General features: G+C 43.0%; 1 protein-coding gene across 1 annotated transcript in view; it reads left to right on the top strand.

The window, feature by feature from the left end:
* Positions 1-15089: 15089 nt before the first annotated feature.
* LOC147437697 (cytochrome P450 71AU50-like) overlaps positions 15090-16890 on the top strand; it is a 3027-nt gene continuing 1226 nt past the window's right edge. The window contains exon 1 of the mRNA XM_086485985.1: positions 15090-16169. Coding sequence (XP_086342111.1) covers positions 15237-16169 — 933 coding nt within the window. The 5' untranslated portion in view covers positions 15090-15236. The remainder of the gene's footprint in view (positions 16170-16890) is intronic.

Below are 16890 nucleotides of genomic sequence, written 5' to 3' on the forward strand. Positions count from 1 at the left end.
TTGCTTACTCTTGGGAAGCATTGTAAGCATTGATAAGGTTTAGTTTATCCTTTAATTGTATGCCTTGCATCCATCTAGCATCTTCAAAAGGATAATTCTTAAACTTAATAAGATATCGTCGCGGATAGTCTTACCACCTCTTAATACCTTGTCTTCATGTCGAAGAATGGACTCGGGCTGCATCACCACCTCTTGGTCCTCGATCTCCGGTGCGTCTTCAATAGTTGGTTCTTGAGGTGGCTCTCCTTTGTAAGGCTTTAATAGGCTCACATGGAAAGCATTGTGTATGAGACAATGATTGGGAAACTTGAGTTGATAGGCCATCTCATTGATTGCCTAAGAATCTGGAAGGGACCATAGTACCTTTTTGCTAGTTTAGCATAGTACTTTTGGTGGCCCGTAGGATTCTTGCCCGTCGTGTTCCTTAATCGAGCCTTGGAAAACTTTAATAAGACCCAATCATTTTCTTTGAAGGTTGGGATCTTCTGTGCTTGTCAGCCAGTAGCCTTTTGCCTTTGCTGTGAGATAGAGATAGCATCCTTAATCTTTTGAAAAGATTCTTGTAGGTCTTGGCTATACTCATCTGCAGCGAAGATCTTCCCATGTACCTTAAGTAGCAAGGGACTTTTTGATCTTCCCTCAATTACCTCGAAAGGTGCTTTTCCCGTGGAAGTATGTACAGTGTTATTGTAAGCATACTCCACTAAGGGTAAGTACTTCTCCCATTGGGATCTTTGATCTACTTCCGTTACATAGGCTTTTAGTAGATCGAGAATTGTTAGGTTAACTATTTCACTTTGGCCATCTGTTTGTGGATGATAGGCCGAAGAGAAGTTTAGCCTTGTCCCTAAATTCTCAAAGAGACCCTTCCAAAAATTACTGGTCACTTCTAGGATCTCTATCCGACACTATGGACATTGGCAAGCCATGGTACTTGAAAATTTGTGAAATGAAGAGGGTTGCCATTTGATGGGCTTTGATAGTCTTTTTGACAGGTATAAAATGAGCTTGTTTACTGAACCTGTCTACTATCGTCCATATTCCCGTATTCCCATGGATAGACTTAGGCAATCCAAAGATAAAATCCATGGATATGCTCTCCCATGGTGAATTAGGGATTGACAAGGGTTGAAGAAATCCAAGTTGCTTCCCTCTATCAAATTTTGTCTTTTGGCATACCACACATTTAGAAACATACTCTTGTATGTTCACTTTCATGGTAGGCCAATAGAAATATGTTTCAATTCCCTTTAAGGTAGACTGAATCCCTCTATGCCCCGCATACGATGGAGCATGAGATTCATACATTACTTTCTCACGTAGTGAGTTAGTAACGCATAGTCTATTTCCATAGAGAAGATAACCATCTTGTAAAGTAAATGGTTCTTCTTTCTTCCCTAATGCAAGGGCTGAAATCACATCTCTAAAATCGGGATCAATAGCGTACTCATCTATCATTGAAGATAGATCATTGTGAGTTGCTATGGAAACCGCATTCACTCTCGGCCGTCTTGAGAGTGCATCAGCTACTTGATTATGCTTGCCAGCAATGTGAGCAATATGAAAATGAAATTGCGAAAGGAAATTTTGCCCACCTCATTTGTTTGTCGGAGAGCTTGGTCTACGTCATGAAGTACTTAAGACTTTGGTGATCCGTTCGCAGAATGAAAGGAGTCCCCAATAAATAGTGCTTCCATGAGTCTAAGGCATGTAGAACTGCAAGGAGTTCCTTTTCGTATATGCCTAGAGCTTGCTCAACAGGGGAGCCTTCGACTCTCATAGCCTATGGCGTGCCCTTCTTGGAGCAAAACAGCTCCAAGGCAATCACCACAAGCATCACATTGGACCTCAAATGGTTTTGAGAGATCCGGTAGTGTAAGCACAGGTTGAGAGATAAGCTTTTCTTTAAGCTTTTCGAAAGCATTGTTCTCCTTAGCAGACCATGTATACCTAACTCTTTTCTTTGTTAGGTCATGTAATGGTCCCGCAATTTGTGAGAACTTTTCTATGAAGCGTCTATAGTATGCACACATACCTATAAAGCTTCTTAGTTCATGAAGATTCCTTGGTTTAGGCCATCCTTTTATTACCTCTAACTTTGATGGATCCATTTGGATGCCATCTTGAGAGATAATGTGACCTAAATACTGAATCTCTTGCAAGAAAAATTCACTTTTTTCGATTAACATAAAGTTTATTCTCTCTTAAAACTTGAAATATTACCTGGAGGTGTTGCTTGTGTTCGTCTAATGAATTAGAGTAGATGATAATATCATCAAAGAACACTCCAGTGAAGGTTCGATGAGGCCTGAACAGCTTCTCCATCAAGCGGTTGAATGTGGCTGGTGCATTGGTCAAGCCAAAAGGCATGACAATGTATTCGTAAAGACCAAATGTGGTGCGAAATGCGGTCTTTACAATGTCTTGATCAACTATCCTTATTTGATGATAGCCACTTTTTAGGTCAATCCTACTGAAGTAGGTCGATCCTTGTAGCTTATCAAATAGGTCTTCTACCCGTGGAACGGAAACCTATTCTTGATAGTGATCCTATTTAGTGCTCTATAGTCGACACACATACGATATGTGCCGTCTTTCTTTTGCACTAATAGCACAGGTGAGCAAAATGGAGATGAGCTAGGCCTAACCATGCCCTTCTCAACTAACTCATGCACTTGCCGCATAATCTCCTCTTGTTGAGCTTGAGAAACTCTATAAGGAGGTTTGTTAGGCGGTGAACTTCCTGGAAGAAGTTCAATTGCATGGTCATCATTACCTCGTTTAGGAGGTAGCTCACAAGGGATGTCGTCAATAAAAACATCTTGAAACCCCTTGAGAAAATTGGATAACTCTAATTCCTTTTGGTTGCTTTTATTTTCTTTTGCTAAAGCATTAGGTTCATTTTGAGAATCTTTAACAAAAATCATGTACACGGAAATAGAGCTCTTTATTGACTTGTTGAAAGCTGGTGTATGTACAATGGGATAGTGTTACCCATTTCCTTAGCATCTATATACATGTCTTTTTACCTGAACTTAAAGGAGATTCTCCTTTCAGGAAATTTAACATCGGCAGCCAGGCGGTCAAACCATGGTGCCCCTAGGATTACATCCTCATGCTTGAGAGGAGAGATAAAGAAGTCCTCTTTGTCCACATAGCCTTGGACATGAAGCCTCAATTTCCCGATTAAGGAGTGACTGAAGCTTCTTGCCCCTTGAAGGCACTGTCTGCGGGTAGGACATCTCCCATCTCGTAGGATTGTATGCCTAGCTTGTGGCCAACTCTATAGATATAAAATTGTGAGTAGAACCAGGGTCAAAGAGAATAAAAGCATCATGTTCTCTTACCTTTCCCAAGCATGGCATAGAGGAGATCCTTTGTGATGAGTTTGGTGAGTCTCCTCCTCTTGGATTTCAACCAAGGAAGCTCTAGGAGGATCTTGGCGGTTGTTCTTTTGGGGACAAGCGCGGTACACATGCCCTTGTCGCCACACTTGAAACACCGGTTATCCTTGCGATAACGCTCAAGCTCTTGAAGAGGTTTATCCTTGCGATAACTCCCTTCTCTTTAGCTTTGTTGGAGTTGCCCTTAGGAGACTTTTGGACATTGTCCTTCCCCTTAGGCTCATTGGAACCCTTGTTTCCGGGGCTTATTATTTCTTTTAGCCCCCGTTTGGAAATTGATTCGAGAGGCCACCATAGTATGGTGTATTACCGCCGATATGGTACGTGGCCTTTGGGAGTTGACATACTCCGCCATTTCTTCGGTTAAGCCCGCACAAAATTGTTGCTTTTGCTCTCCAAAATCCAACTTTTTGAAGACAGTGGCTTTGAGTTGTAGGTCCCAAAACTTGTCTACATATTTGTGGATGGATTCATTGGGAGAGAGCTTTAAGCTTCGCCATTCGGTGAGTACTTTGTCTTTGGCATCGGTGGCCAAAACTTTCATAATGGAAGCTCTTAAAGCTTTCCATGTTCGTGGAGCTTCACCGTTGGCTCGTAGGCTAGACCACCATTGCTGGCGGACTTTTGAAAGTGCATAGCTACATGGCGTAGCTTAGAGGACTCCGTGAAGCCCTCATCTCCAAACGCCGCATCAAATTGCTGGATAAAGGCCAAGACTTTGTCCGTAGCACCAAAGGTGCCATCATAGGTAAGGAAAGAGATGCTCTTCCCTCCCTCTTTGAATTTCTTCAGCTTGGATGACCTCTTCCATGCGGCATAGGATTTCCTATGGCCTCTTCTTTTTGATGGTTCAAAGGTTGCACCATCACTTTCTTCAGAAGGTGAAGAATTTGAAGAAGGTGGAGAAGAGGGTGACCTCTTTCTCGCCTTTTTCTTGTCTTGATCTTCGTCGTCTTCACCATGACTTTCATAAGAGGAAGAGGATGAAGAAGATGGAGAAGAGGGTGTCCTCTTTCTCGCCTTTTTCTTCTCTTGCTTTTTATCATCCCTCTTTGAATTATGGTGTGGAGAAGAGTGTGATGGTCTTCTCCGCTTTGGTGGTGATGGAGAGCGTTTAGCCCGCCGTCTTCGTGGAGCCATCTCCGCCGAGGTGGCGGAGACTCACTTCTTTCTCGTTCCTTCGGTGGGAGGCTCTTGAGTTCTCCTTTGGGAAGGAGATGCATCATCAAGAAGTAAATTCTTGAGCCCTTCGTATGGATTCTCTTCTTCTTCCCGAATCGGAGAGAGACCTCTTTTGGTAGTCTCACAAGGAGGCTTCCTAGGTGTTCTCTCGTCATGGTGATGAGCTTGGAGAATCCCGTGAGCACGGAGCTGCCGTTGCACTTCACTTTGGAGAGATGGATTGCCCATGGCTTGTTGAAGCCTAGAAACAAGATAGTTAACAAGCATTGAAGCATCATTAGTAGCTTGCTCATGAGCAAAATCAAAGTTATCAACATTAATTTCACTCTCTTTACTATTGTCAGCCATTCTAACAACTTTTAGGTGTAAACTTTTTAGGTGTACTTTGGCACTTCAAGCCCTAGTTGCTACTCCTCTTTACCCCTTTAGAAAAAGCACTCAAGCTACTGTACCCGCGGCTCGAATACCATTAATTGCAAGGAATAGAAGAGAGGGTCTTTCGACACCAAAACAACACCGGCTCCTGTCAAGCTTCTAATAGCTCAATAGTGGTTAAGCCATAGGCAAGCCCCGTAGGACTCCACTATTAAGACCATAGCTCTCGACGGTGATGCCCCGTTAACTGCACAAAGGCAGGCGCACTGCAAGGCTGAAAAATCCCTATTCTACTTACTCACAGGCAATTAATAATACCAACCATTTATAGCTAGCTTGAGGACCTCCCTTCTTGAGCAAGAAAAGAGAAACCTTGTGCTCTGATACCAATGTAACATTTAATGGCCTAATAATTTGTGTGTAGCGGAAATTAGCATGAACATAGTGGGCATTTCATTAGAATAGATTCCTAATGAGAATTACAAGAGTGCTTGGGTGGAGAGAGAACCAAAAAGCATAACACCTAGTTAGATAGCATCAACAATACTTTCAAAAGAGAGAGAAATTAAGCTATTGACAACAGTTGAGGACCGGATTTGCATGGAGCCGGTCCCCCCTCCAAAAGGCTTTGTATTATGGTTTCTCCCATCAAGAGAGACATTGTACAATACAATTCTTTGTGTTCCTTCAAGACTAGCTAGTGCAATGAAGATGGAAGCTTCATGCCCTAAGCAAAACACTTAGCAAACACAACTTCAATTATCCCCGTTCTCAGACCCAAGACCTCACACACCTTCGAAGATGGTGAGAGCTAGCAGGGTATGAGAGTAGATTGAGAGGAAGAAGGAGTATCTTACGAGAAAGATGTACATCTCCTCACATAATCACTCATATTAGCATAGCTTAGCTTAGTAATTAGCTTGGTAGAGGAGATGAGCATGCATTGAAGCTTGGCTCTTTGGTTGGATTTGCCTTGAATAATTCAACTAAACTCTCATTGGATAATTCAACACTAAACTCTCATTGGACCCCTTTCCCTCCTGGCCAAATAGGAATCAGGCAAGCCTTGGGCTGCTAGAATGCTCATTGGATCCCTGGAGAACTGTCCAATAGTCATCTAGGAGACTTAATTTTCATTGGTTCTTTTATTAAGTTTTTTTAAATTAATTAAACTAGATTTACTCTAGCCTAATTCTCATTGGTCCACTTCAAGGCCATCCAATAGGAATTGGGTACACCTTGTGGGCATCTGGCCTAGGGAGCTGACATGTGTCCCTCATTCCCTTTGTGTAAAGGGGGCTTGTGTGTGTGTGTGTGTGGCTTTCTCTCTCATCCCCTACATGCTAGGCTCGCCCCCTCCTATGTAGGGATATGCAAGACTTTTTTGGTCACACACAAAGCATCCAATTTCCCTTAAGGTTGACCTTTGGACACAACCTTTGAATTTTGGAACCTTAGCATTTTGGAAGTCTTAATGGGCTGAACCTTAGGGTCTTTTTAGCCCATTGTTGCACATGGCTCTTTTGCATATGGCCCCCCCTTTGGATCCCTATTTTCCCTCCTATGGATCCCTACTGTGGCCGGTCTGCTAGCTTAACCAATATTCAGCTTTTTCTCCCCTGGCACTTCCCCATATTAAATGATCAGTTAAACATGAAAAAATCATTTAGGAGAATTAGATATCGATTATTATGACACCATGCAAATCAAACAAAAACAACACGTGGAGGCCCCTCCTTCATCTAATTTTTCAAATCTATTATAAAGAGTATAGATAGCGGACTATAGAATAATAGCAAAAGTCTATTGTGTATCCCCAGTGCTCAAGAAAAACCTAGGTTTAGTATAATTCCACCTACAAATTTTCTCAACTAATCTAATGCACCTTGGAGGCCCTACCACGTGTCATAAGAAAAGGGCTTGGGGGAGGCGAGCGGCGGAGACTACCTCCAAAATTCAAAGCAACTACAAAGTTCAGAGATCCTAATTAAACATAGAGAATCTACATAGTGCATAGAAGTTTAGTGCAAAAACCTCCAAATATAGTGAATTTGCCTCTAAATTTTTTGCGAAAAAGGGAAGTATAGCCAAATGCTAAAAAAATCCAAGGTTTAGTGTAATCCCTTCGCCAGATTTTGAAATGTATGTCTAAATTCTAAATTTGAAGGTGAGAAAACCTACAAAGTATAGAGAAATTGAGTGTAAACGCCTTCAAATATAATAAAGTTGCCCCTAAAATTTCTCTTATGTAAGTTTTCTAAGTTTTTGGGAGAAAGCACTCTCCTTCAACTCAATTTTAGTATAACTCCCCTTACAAAATTTTGAGATTTGTCTCAAAAATGCTAATTTTCCTTTAAGCGCTAAAAAAAAACCTAAGTTTACTACAATACCACTATGAATTTTGAGATTCACTTATAAATTCCAAGACAATCCGAAGGCGAGAGCACCTGCAAAGCTTAAAGAAATCTAGTTTCTACACCTTCAAAACACCCGAGAGTTGTCGGAGTTGCCTCCCATCGTCTACCTTTGCTGTATGTTGAGGTCTGCTCCTACCTTGGGCTTGCATAACTTCTACCTTCGATTCATCGGATCAAACTTTTCCAATTCCATCATTCAAGATTCCATCGATTCTCAATTCCGTAGATGTCGATGTCAATTGTGGATTCTTGATTCTCGATTGAGGCTTTCGTGGATCATCACTTCATCAACTTTTTATTGTAATAGCAACCTTATAATCCAAGGCCTCTTACCCTCTCTCTCTAGCCAAGGAGAGCTCAGTGTTCTCTCTCTCTAGCCAAGGAGAGCTCAGTGTTCTCTCTCTCTCTCTCTCTCCTCTCTCTCTCTCTCTCTCTCTCCTCATCTCCTCTCTCAGCCACACCACCACACTCATATAGACTGTAGTGAATGGCGCTCTCTCTCACTCACTCACTTACACATGCATTCTCTCTCTCTCTCCTCTCTATCTATCTATCTATCTATATATGTATGTATATATAATATATATATATGTATATATATATATATGTATATATATATATATATATATATATGTATATATATATGTGTGTGTGTGTGTGTGTGCGTGCGCGTGCGCGTATGTCGCACGTGTCAATGCAAGGAACTTGCCAATACACTGTGTGCGAGCCACAAATGGCTCCAAGCATACAACAAGCCTAAACTAGTAAGCTCAAAGATGGCGTTGGTGTGTCACTCACCGCTCTACGCTTCCTGTCGTGGAGGATTCCTTGTTGCGAAGAAGAGGGAGATGCCGCTACGCCGCGCTCAACCACCTCGTCGCCGTCGTGCCGTCGCAATGATCGATCGCAAACTCTCTCTCTCTCTCTCTCTCTCTCTCTCTCACACACACACACACACACACACACACACACATACACATACACACAAGGAGATGAAGAAGAAGAAGATGGAGATGGAGCAAGAGCACTCTTCAATTGCACAAATGAGAGAATAAGTGAATTTTAGGTTTAGTTGACTTTTATATGAGCTCGCCCCATTCACACTTGGGCGCCCATGCTTAGCCAAATAATCCCTTGAATGTTCCAATTAGAGTGCGCCTCTCATCGGCGATCACTCTTATCCTTTTCCTATTGGACCGACAAGCCCGATACCTGACTCTACCAAATAAATAATACAATGTCCGTCCTAGGTGATAGGAATTCGCACGTGTCAATGCAAGGAACTTGCTGATACACCGTGTGCGAGCCACAAATGGCTCCAAGCACACAACAAGCCTAAACTAGTAAGCTCAAAGATGGAGTTGGTGTGTCACTCACCGCTCTACGCTTCTTGTTGTGGAGGATTCCTCGTCGCCAAGAAGAGGGAGACGCCGCTATGCCGCGCTCAACTGCCTCACCGCCGTCGTGCCGCCGCAATGCTCGATCGCACTCTCTCTCTCTCTCTCACGTATACACATACACACAAGGAGATGAAGAAGAAGAAGATGAAGATGGAGCAAGAGCACTCTTCTATTGCACAAATGAGAGAATAAGTGAATTTAAGGTTTAGTACTTTTATATGAGCTCGCCCCATTCATACTTGGGCGCCCATGCTTAGCCAACTAATCCCTTGAATGTTCCAGTTAGAGTGTGCCTCTCATCGACGATCACTCTTACCCTTTTCCTATTGGACCAACAAGCCCGATACATGACTCTACCAAATAAATAATACAATGTCCGTCATAGGTGATAGGAATGTGCGTGAGGGTTAACCAAAATAAAAAAAATAAAAAAATAAAAATAAAAATAAATAAATAAAAATATATATATATCACACACAGACACAGTGGATGAATTGCATGGACCATTTTCTATTTCTTAGCACTCTCACTCACACACAAAAGCTTACAAGCAACAACGTCTCTCTCTCTCTCTCTCTCTCTCTCTCTCTCTCTCTCTCTCTCTCTCTTCCTCTCTCTCTCTCTCTCTCTCTCTCTCTCACACACACACACACACACACAATACGTGCATGACATCCACAATAAATCGCTAGAATCTCATCACTAAATCATTAAGCTCGTTGCACTTCATTAATGTAATGTAAATGTGGAAGGCCTCCGTGCAACGCTCCAGCACTTGAGTGAATGATGGTATGTTGATTCTGTCTTTGATACACACACACACACACACACACACACACACACATACATAGAGACAATGGGTCCCTCCCTCTCTTTCTCTCTCTGTCTCTCATACACAAACACACATACATACAAACAAAACATGAACATGTATGTACAACTGCTAAGCTTTGAGCACCAAGATCTGTGATCATTCACGACATGGAAGGTATGTGCAAGCTTGCTAATGTCTCAGGATTATTTGACACCTCCTTGTCAGGTGGGATCGACGGTCCACGATCTTGGGAAGATGTGGACCGTCCGTTTATTATCAAGAATCGAAAGATTCCGATCGGATTGAGCCTCCATGACTTAAACCACCACCTACGTCTATACTCTCCCACTAAGCTATCGCGTGTCACTTGAAATGGAGGTGAGAACGTAAAATGATATAGCGAAAATGACGGGGTAAGGATCACATGGTGTTCACTTAGAGATCGCTTTGGGACGGTTGGATTCACACAATGATCACTTTGAAATAGGTGGGTTCACAAGGTGATCGTATCTTGATTGGGATTCGCACAGGGATCACTTGGTGGTCACTTGATGTTCACATCGAGTTTACTTAGGGTTCACTTTAATTATGATCATATGGTGATCACTTGGGGATTAATCAACCATCCACCGATACAAAACTAATCCATCCACCCCCAATTTATAGGGACAATTGATCCCACCTGAGAGAAGGGGTGTCAAATAATCACAAGGCTTACATAGGGAGGTTCATTGGACGATACATGGAGAGGAGTTCTTTATGACCTTCAACACACAAAGTAAACCCACCCTTCAAATCGCTTTTAGAAACAAAAGTAATTTTAGAAACAAATGTAGTGAGTGGTCACGCTTCAAATTTCATTTCACAGAGCTGGAGTAAAACTAAGTGGCTCTAAATATTTATGAATATAGATAGAGTACTTTTAAACTCTACATTGTCAAACTCAGAAGTCTGTGTTTTCATTTTTTACCATGTCACTACTTACCTTTCACTTTCGCATTTTAAATTAAGTGTTCTTTAAGGTTTTCTTTGAAATGAAGTAGTGGATGACACATGGAGGGTCTCTCCTCTCCTTCCTTGAAAAATTTAAGCTGCTTTATATATAGTATAGATAGATAGATAACAAGAGGTGATCAAGTGCATTTGTGTCTTCTCCTTTACTTTCTCTTGAGAGTTTTCTTCTCTTTAAAGTTTAAAGTCTCCTTGCACTATGTAGGTAGTGATTTTGTTTTTTGAATCCATTAAGAATACTTTATATTTAATGTGTTTGTCTAACTACTTTGCCCTTAAAAACATGGCAAAAAAATTGGTATTTGTCAAGTAGTAGACTGTGAAATAAAAGGAAAAGCAAATCGTGTACGATGTCAAATGAAAGACCCAATGACAAACGCCTAAAGAATATATCAATTGTTCACTTGAAAAGAATGTTTAACCACTAAAAGTGAAACCTTGCCACACTATGTGTGTCATAGGATAAATTTCGTTCAAATTTTTGCTCCAACGAGGACTTGTTAACCCCCCCGCAGCCCCTGCCCGACGGGTCCTCTTTCGAGTCTTTGCCCTTATATAGAAGGATCATAAGGAAATTGACATTCCAATTTGTCAATCTAGCTAGGTCTTAGACTTAATCCTAGCCAATTGTAAGCAAGCTAGATCCATGAAGTAAACTTGTGTGATTTTTACCTTTAGAAGGTCTACATTTTGTAAATGGGAAACACCAAAAATCATCAGGGTTAAAATCTCAGTCTCCACAGCTACATACTCTACCATTCCGACCTAAAAAATTTCAGTATAGCGTGATTTTGGCCCAACGTTTTCAATCTATACTAAGTATAATGGGGGAAGGGATTCTGGCCCCTCCCCCCGGACATGTGGCGCTACAAGCTTCATCCGGCCACTGGTGTCTGAAACCCGGTAGCACAGGTGACACAATGCGTGACACAGAGAGAGAGAGAGAGAGAGAGAGAGAGAGAGAGAGAGAGAGAGAGAGAGAGAGAGAGAGAGAGAGAGAGAGAGGACAATTAGTGCACAACTGCCGGTCTCAATCTGCGGGTGTCCTCGGCCTCCATCACAATAACCCTCGGGCTGCCCCCCACCTCTTCTATTCCTTCAGGCCCTCTCACGTGCGCTTCAGGTGAAGAAGATGCAACTCGCATGCCCTCTCATGTGCACTGCAACTAGCTTTTGGAAAGATGCAGCTCATTGTAGGTGAAGAAGAGGCACCCGTCATATTGCTTGCATGCCGAGGTCAAAGAGAGGGAAAATCACTCCGTAAGATCAAGCTGACTAGAGGGAAAATCACTCCGTAAGGTGCATTAACTAACCACTGCCGATAGGGCGTATGGAAAGCATCAAAGAAAAGAGAGAGAGATGGAAGGAGCAGACACTAGCCGAGGTAGTGCAAAGATGGGAGAGTACCAGGTGGGAAGAAGCTCTGCATTGTTGCATTCGAGGTGGTGCGTAGCTGCGCACGGACGGCCAGGGGGGAGAAGTACGCATGCAAGGACAGCCTCCATCGCCATGTCTATGCATCAACTGGACATCCATAGCTATGGCTCTCATGCTCACCTTCCTCTTCTCCCCTCCATTCCCAAACCATGGCTCTTTATCTTTAGTCCCTTAGATTCTTCTCCTTTTGGCAATATTTGACATGCACTTCGTTTTGTTGCTGTGATGGCTGAGCCCCCTCTTGATGAGCCGGTTGTCTGTCCTACGAAACTGTGATGGAGACGGTGGTGTTGGAGGATGAGGATTCAAGGGGTGTGGTAGTGGCGGTGGAGAAGGAAGGATAAGGGTCAGGGAAGGTCTCATCCCGCACAACAACCCTATCCCAATTTGCAGTATTCATGGAAGATCTTCCTCCGAAAGAGACTTGCAGGCAGTTTCATAACAACTACCTTTAGCTCAAGAGCTTCAATAGCAAGTTCGATCATGACATCCATGACATTGTAAGTGGGCTTGGCTATGTTTTCCCTTTCCCAATGCGCACACTTGAGCTTCCTATAGCTTCACACTTACATGCTATTTGAGAGCTCTAGACCTTTCACGGGCCCAACAATATGGTCGTCCACTGGCCCCTTTTGACTTCTTTCTGGTGCTCACAAGTTAAGGGAGTCGGGATCTCAACAGAAACTATCTTGCACTGAGGATCCAAAGAAACCACTAACGGATGCGTGCAAGAGAGAGAGGCCTTGCTACCAAGCATTTGTGATCATCAAGAATCTCCTGTTGGCTATGGCGATCGTAGTAGCAAGGATGCTCATGCATGAACTGCGGCGGTAGGTGCCCTGCTCACCAGTTTGAGCTCCTCCCCCCTTGCATTCTCATAATCTCTGTCTCTCTCTCTCTCTCTCTCTCTCTCTCTCTCTCTCTCTCTCTCTCTCTCTCTCTCTCATCCCATCTTCTGTTTATGTTTATGCGATTGCATTGATCTCCAATCTTGATTATTGAATTATTATTTGTTTTCTTCAAAACTATTTACAGGCTTCAAAGTATAAACAATCTGCTCGGCTTGCAAGTTAGATTTGTCATCAATTTCTGAAAATGTAAGTGTTTCCATTCTCAAGTACCACTCATGCCCATTGTTATCTTTTTAAAGTAAAAGCAAACATGAAGATGCTGCTTCAAAATGAGACATACCAAATTTTAGTACATAGTGAAATACAAAAAGGTTGTTCTGTGCAATCTAACTAATGAAAACATGTTGTATGATGGTCTGCAAAAGCATTTAAAGTAGCAAATGGCCATGTAAGTGAAGGAATAGACAAGTGTGTGTGCCAACACGTCTCATGGTGATTTTAATGTGAGCACAACTTGCAACTTATGATTAAATTCATGTTTGTGCTAACCTTGGAATGTAAGATCTATGTAAAGATCTATCAACAACGACAATATTGGTCGTTCGTGGGTAACCAGTTACTCACTAAGATATCGTGTGTGGAATGGAGCTTGCAAAATGGTGCTCTGCAATGCAAATTCTACAACAAGTATAGTTGCCCATAAGCATAAATAGGTTGTGCTTTTACCTCGCACAAATGCAGAACGTTGTGTGCCACAAGCCACTATATCATAGTGCATGCATCGTTAGTGCTTCTACCTCACACAAATGTAAAATGCTATGATATAGTGGCACTAGCCATGTAGACAAAGGATATTGGCAGCTGAAAGAAGGGCAGCTACATTCAAAAGTCTATGGAAATAATTGTTTAGAGTTTGCACATGTGCGTCATAGTCTCCTTTCTCTCCTTCTCACTCCTCAATGTTCATTTTCCTGTTTGTGTTATTTTCCTAAGTCAAAAGGGCTGGGACAAGTGTAATCCTAACATATTGAGTTGATGCTTTTATGATATTTTCAGTATAGTAGGAGAGCAATAACTTTACTTTAGTATACTTTGCTTTAGTATCTTACTAATATAATGCATAATATGATATCCACAGAGACCGACTCTTTAAATTCATTTTTCATAAATGTGCATCTCAATCCATGTGCGTACATGTTCTTCATGAAATGTGAGAATTTCATGATGTGCTCAAGGGGACCTCTCTCTCTCTCTCTCTCTCTCTCTCTCTCTCTCTCTCTCTGCGTGTATGTGTGCGCGTGCGATACGGTATATGCCATTGGGACATTGGTTGGGATTCTCATTGATTGTGCACTTTATTCCCCTAACAATTTTGCATCGCTAGAGGCGACCCCGCCACTGGAGGCGGCGCCATTGTACTAGTGTTCTTAATATGGGTCTTTTACCCTAGTTTTTCATTGATGAGGGTTGAGTGACACCATGGAATGTGCAATCAAAGCAAATTGAGTTTCAATAGATTGCACCTTTCAATTTTTGGACTTAGATAATGAGTCCTTAGTAAAAGGTTCTATTTTTTTTGTGCGGTTATGGACCATTGGATAAAACTTAAGAACTACGTGTCACGTCACATGGCAAAAAAAACTTTCTTTTTTATTATTTCTTTAAGATCTTCGTGAGAGGTGCTGAGATTTGTATGCCTCTTTTTTAAAGAGGACCAATGAATATATTGGGACACCTCAATCTTTTTTTATTCCCAATTTTTTAATGTTTTCAAGTGATTTTTAAAACATTATTTATGCTGTTTTTAGAATCTATTGTAGTTTAAATAGTTTATTGTTACACTTTGTGGACTTAGTAAGGAGTCGTTAGTGAAGGGTGGGTTTATGGGTGCAGATCTAGACCATTGGAAAAATGTTGTTGATTAATGTCCCGGGCCTTGTTTTCGTTTGACTAAGTAAGTAGTAGTAGTATGGGTACCCAATCCTAGAAAATAAAAAATTCGCTCCTAGTGAAGGGTGAGGGAGGGAAGAGGGTCAGACCACATGCAGGGCATGCCCCTCTCTTTCCCTTTGTCTATGTGTCGTGAGTTACATGCTCTCTCTCCCTCTCTCTCTCTCACACCCATAGCGCAGCTCTCTGTGTATGTGCGCGTGCTTGCAGGTAGGACGACTGTAGACACTCTCTTTCTTTTTCGCGGTGAAAAGGGGAGAGTAGGATCAAGGTGGAGGAGAGGCATCTCTACGTCACAGGTCTGGCACGAGGACGTTAGCTTATTAATACTGATATTTAAGACGCTGTTGAGGTTAATAGAACGAAAGCATAAATTTCCTCCTTCCAGCCATTGCATGGCTACTACGGCCATGGCGATTGAGCGCAACCACAGCTACTCCTCTCCACTCCTCTTCTTCGTTCTCCTGCTTCCCACCCTCCTCATCTGTCTTCTTCTGCCCGCCATCCTCCTCCTCAGAAAACCTCGCCTTCGCCTTCCTCCTGGCCCCCCCGCCCTTCCCCTTCTTGGCCACCTCCACTTGCTAAGCTCCGCCCGTCACATACTCCTCACAGACCTCAGCAAGCGCTATGGGCCCCTCATTTACCTCCGCTTGGGCTCAGTCCCCGTCGTCGTCGCCTCGTCGCCCGCTATGGCCCGCCTCATCTTGCAGAAACATGATCAGATCTTCGCCTGGCGCCCCCAGCTTCAAGTTGCCATGCATCTTTTCGGTATGAGAGATGTTCTCTTCTCACAACCCGGCCCCTATTGGAAGCTGGTTCGCAGGATTTGCGCCATGGGTCTCTTTGGGAACAAGCGCCTCGAAGGCTTCCGTCCCATGATTGCTGACGAAGTGCGCGCGATGCTTTGCACCATCGCCCATGCGCCGGACAAGGTGCATGTGAGGGAGATGGGTTTTGCTACTTCCTTAAGCATAATCTCGAGGATGGCAATAGGCAAGAAGCTCGAGGAAGTGGCCATTGAATCGCAAGCAGACCCAGCCTACAATTTGGTGAAGCTGATGCTGGAGTCTATTCGGCTGTTGGGCGTTTTCAACGTGGGGGACTACATTCCCTGGTTGGCATGGATGGACTTGCAGGGCTGTGGCAGGAAGAGCAAGGCAGTCGCCAAGAAGATGCATACGATTTGGCAAGAGGTCATCGATGGACGCCGCCGCATGCGACGCGGGCAGAGCCATGAGACTGATGTTGATTTTCTTGATATCCTCTTGTCAGAATCTGAAGTGAATAATGCCCAAATATCAGACTCTGATATCAAGGCGATCCTTACTGTAAGTATTCTTTGAGGGAGCTTGGAGGGAGGGAGGGAGGGAGGGGGGATTAGGACTAGAAAACTATATTTTCCCTAGCCGGTGAAAATAAGGGCAAACTTGAAATTCTCAAGATCAAAATTTGAAGCTACTGCCCGTAATTACACTAAAAAGTTGTGTAAATTTCCCGGTTTTCTTATAGGCAAGCTCAAAATTTAACCGGGATTTTACTTTGAGCCAACTTTTGCAGGGTTTACAGGGGATGCATCGAGCCGTTGTAGGCGCTGAAAATCCTCGATGAGACCAGACAGTGACGAGCTTAGAGAGCATAGAGCCCCTCCAAGCGCTAGGTGTGATGGGGCTCTAAACTTGGATCCATTGGACATATCACGAGCATCACGAAAAATGTGTCCTAGTTCTTTGCTGCTGATCCCATTGCTTGGGTTCATTCACGATCACGTCTCATTGGGGGTGTGCTTTTATCACAAGAAGATTTAGAAATTTTCTCATGTAGGAAAATGGAGTCTATTTCAGTTATTTTCATACAATGCATAACATCATGAGCTTCTGCTCGAGAGGCGCCACATACCTAGCTAAGTACGATTGGAGGCAGGGGACCGCCGGCCCCCCCCCCACTGGGCCGGCGGTCCTTTGCCCCCAATCGTAGCTAGGTAGGTATGCGGTGCCTCCCTCACATGAGGTTGAGGTAAGTCACAATCTGAGAATTATTGTGAGGATCTGT

Source organism: Adiantum capillus-veneris, chromosome 17 (genome assembly GCF_014529385.1).
Source record: "Adiantum capillus-veneris isolate H3 chromosome 17, ASM1452938v2, whole genome shotgun sequence".
Taxonomy (NCBI): Eukaryota; Viridiplantae; Streptophyta; class Polypodiopsida; order Polypodiales; family Pteridaceae; genus Adiantum; species Adiantum capillus-veneris.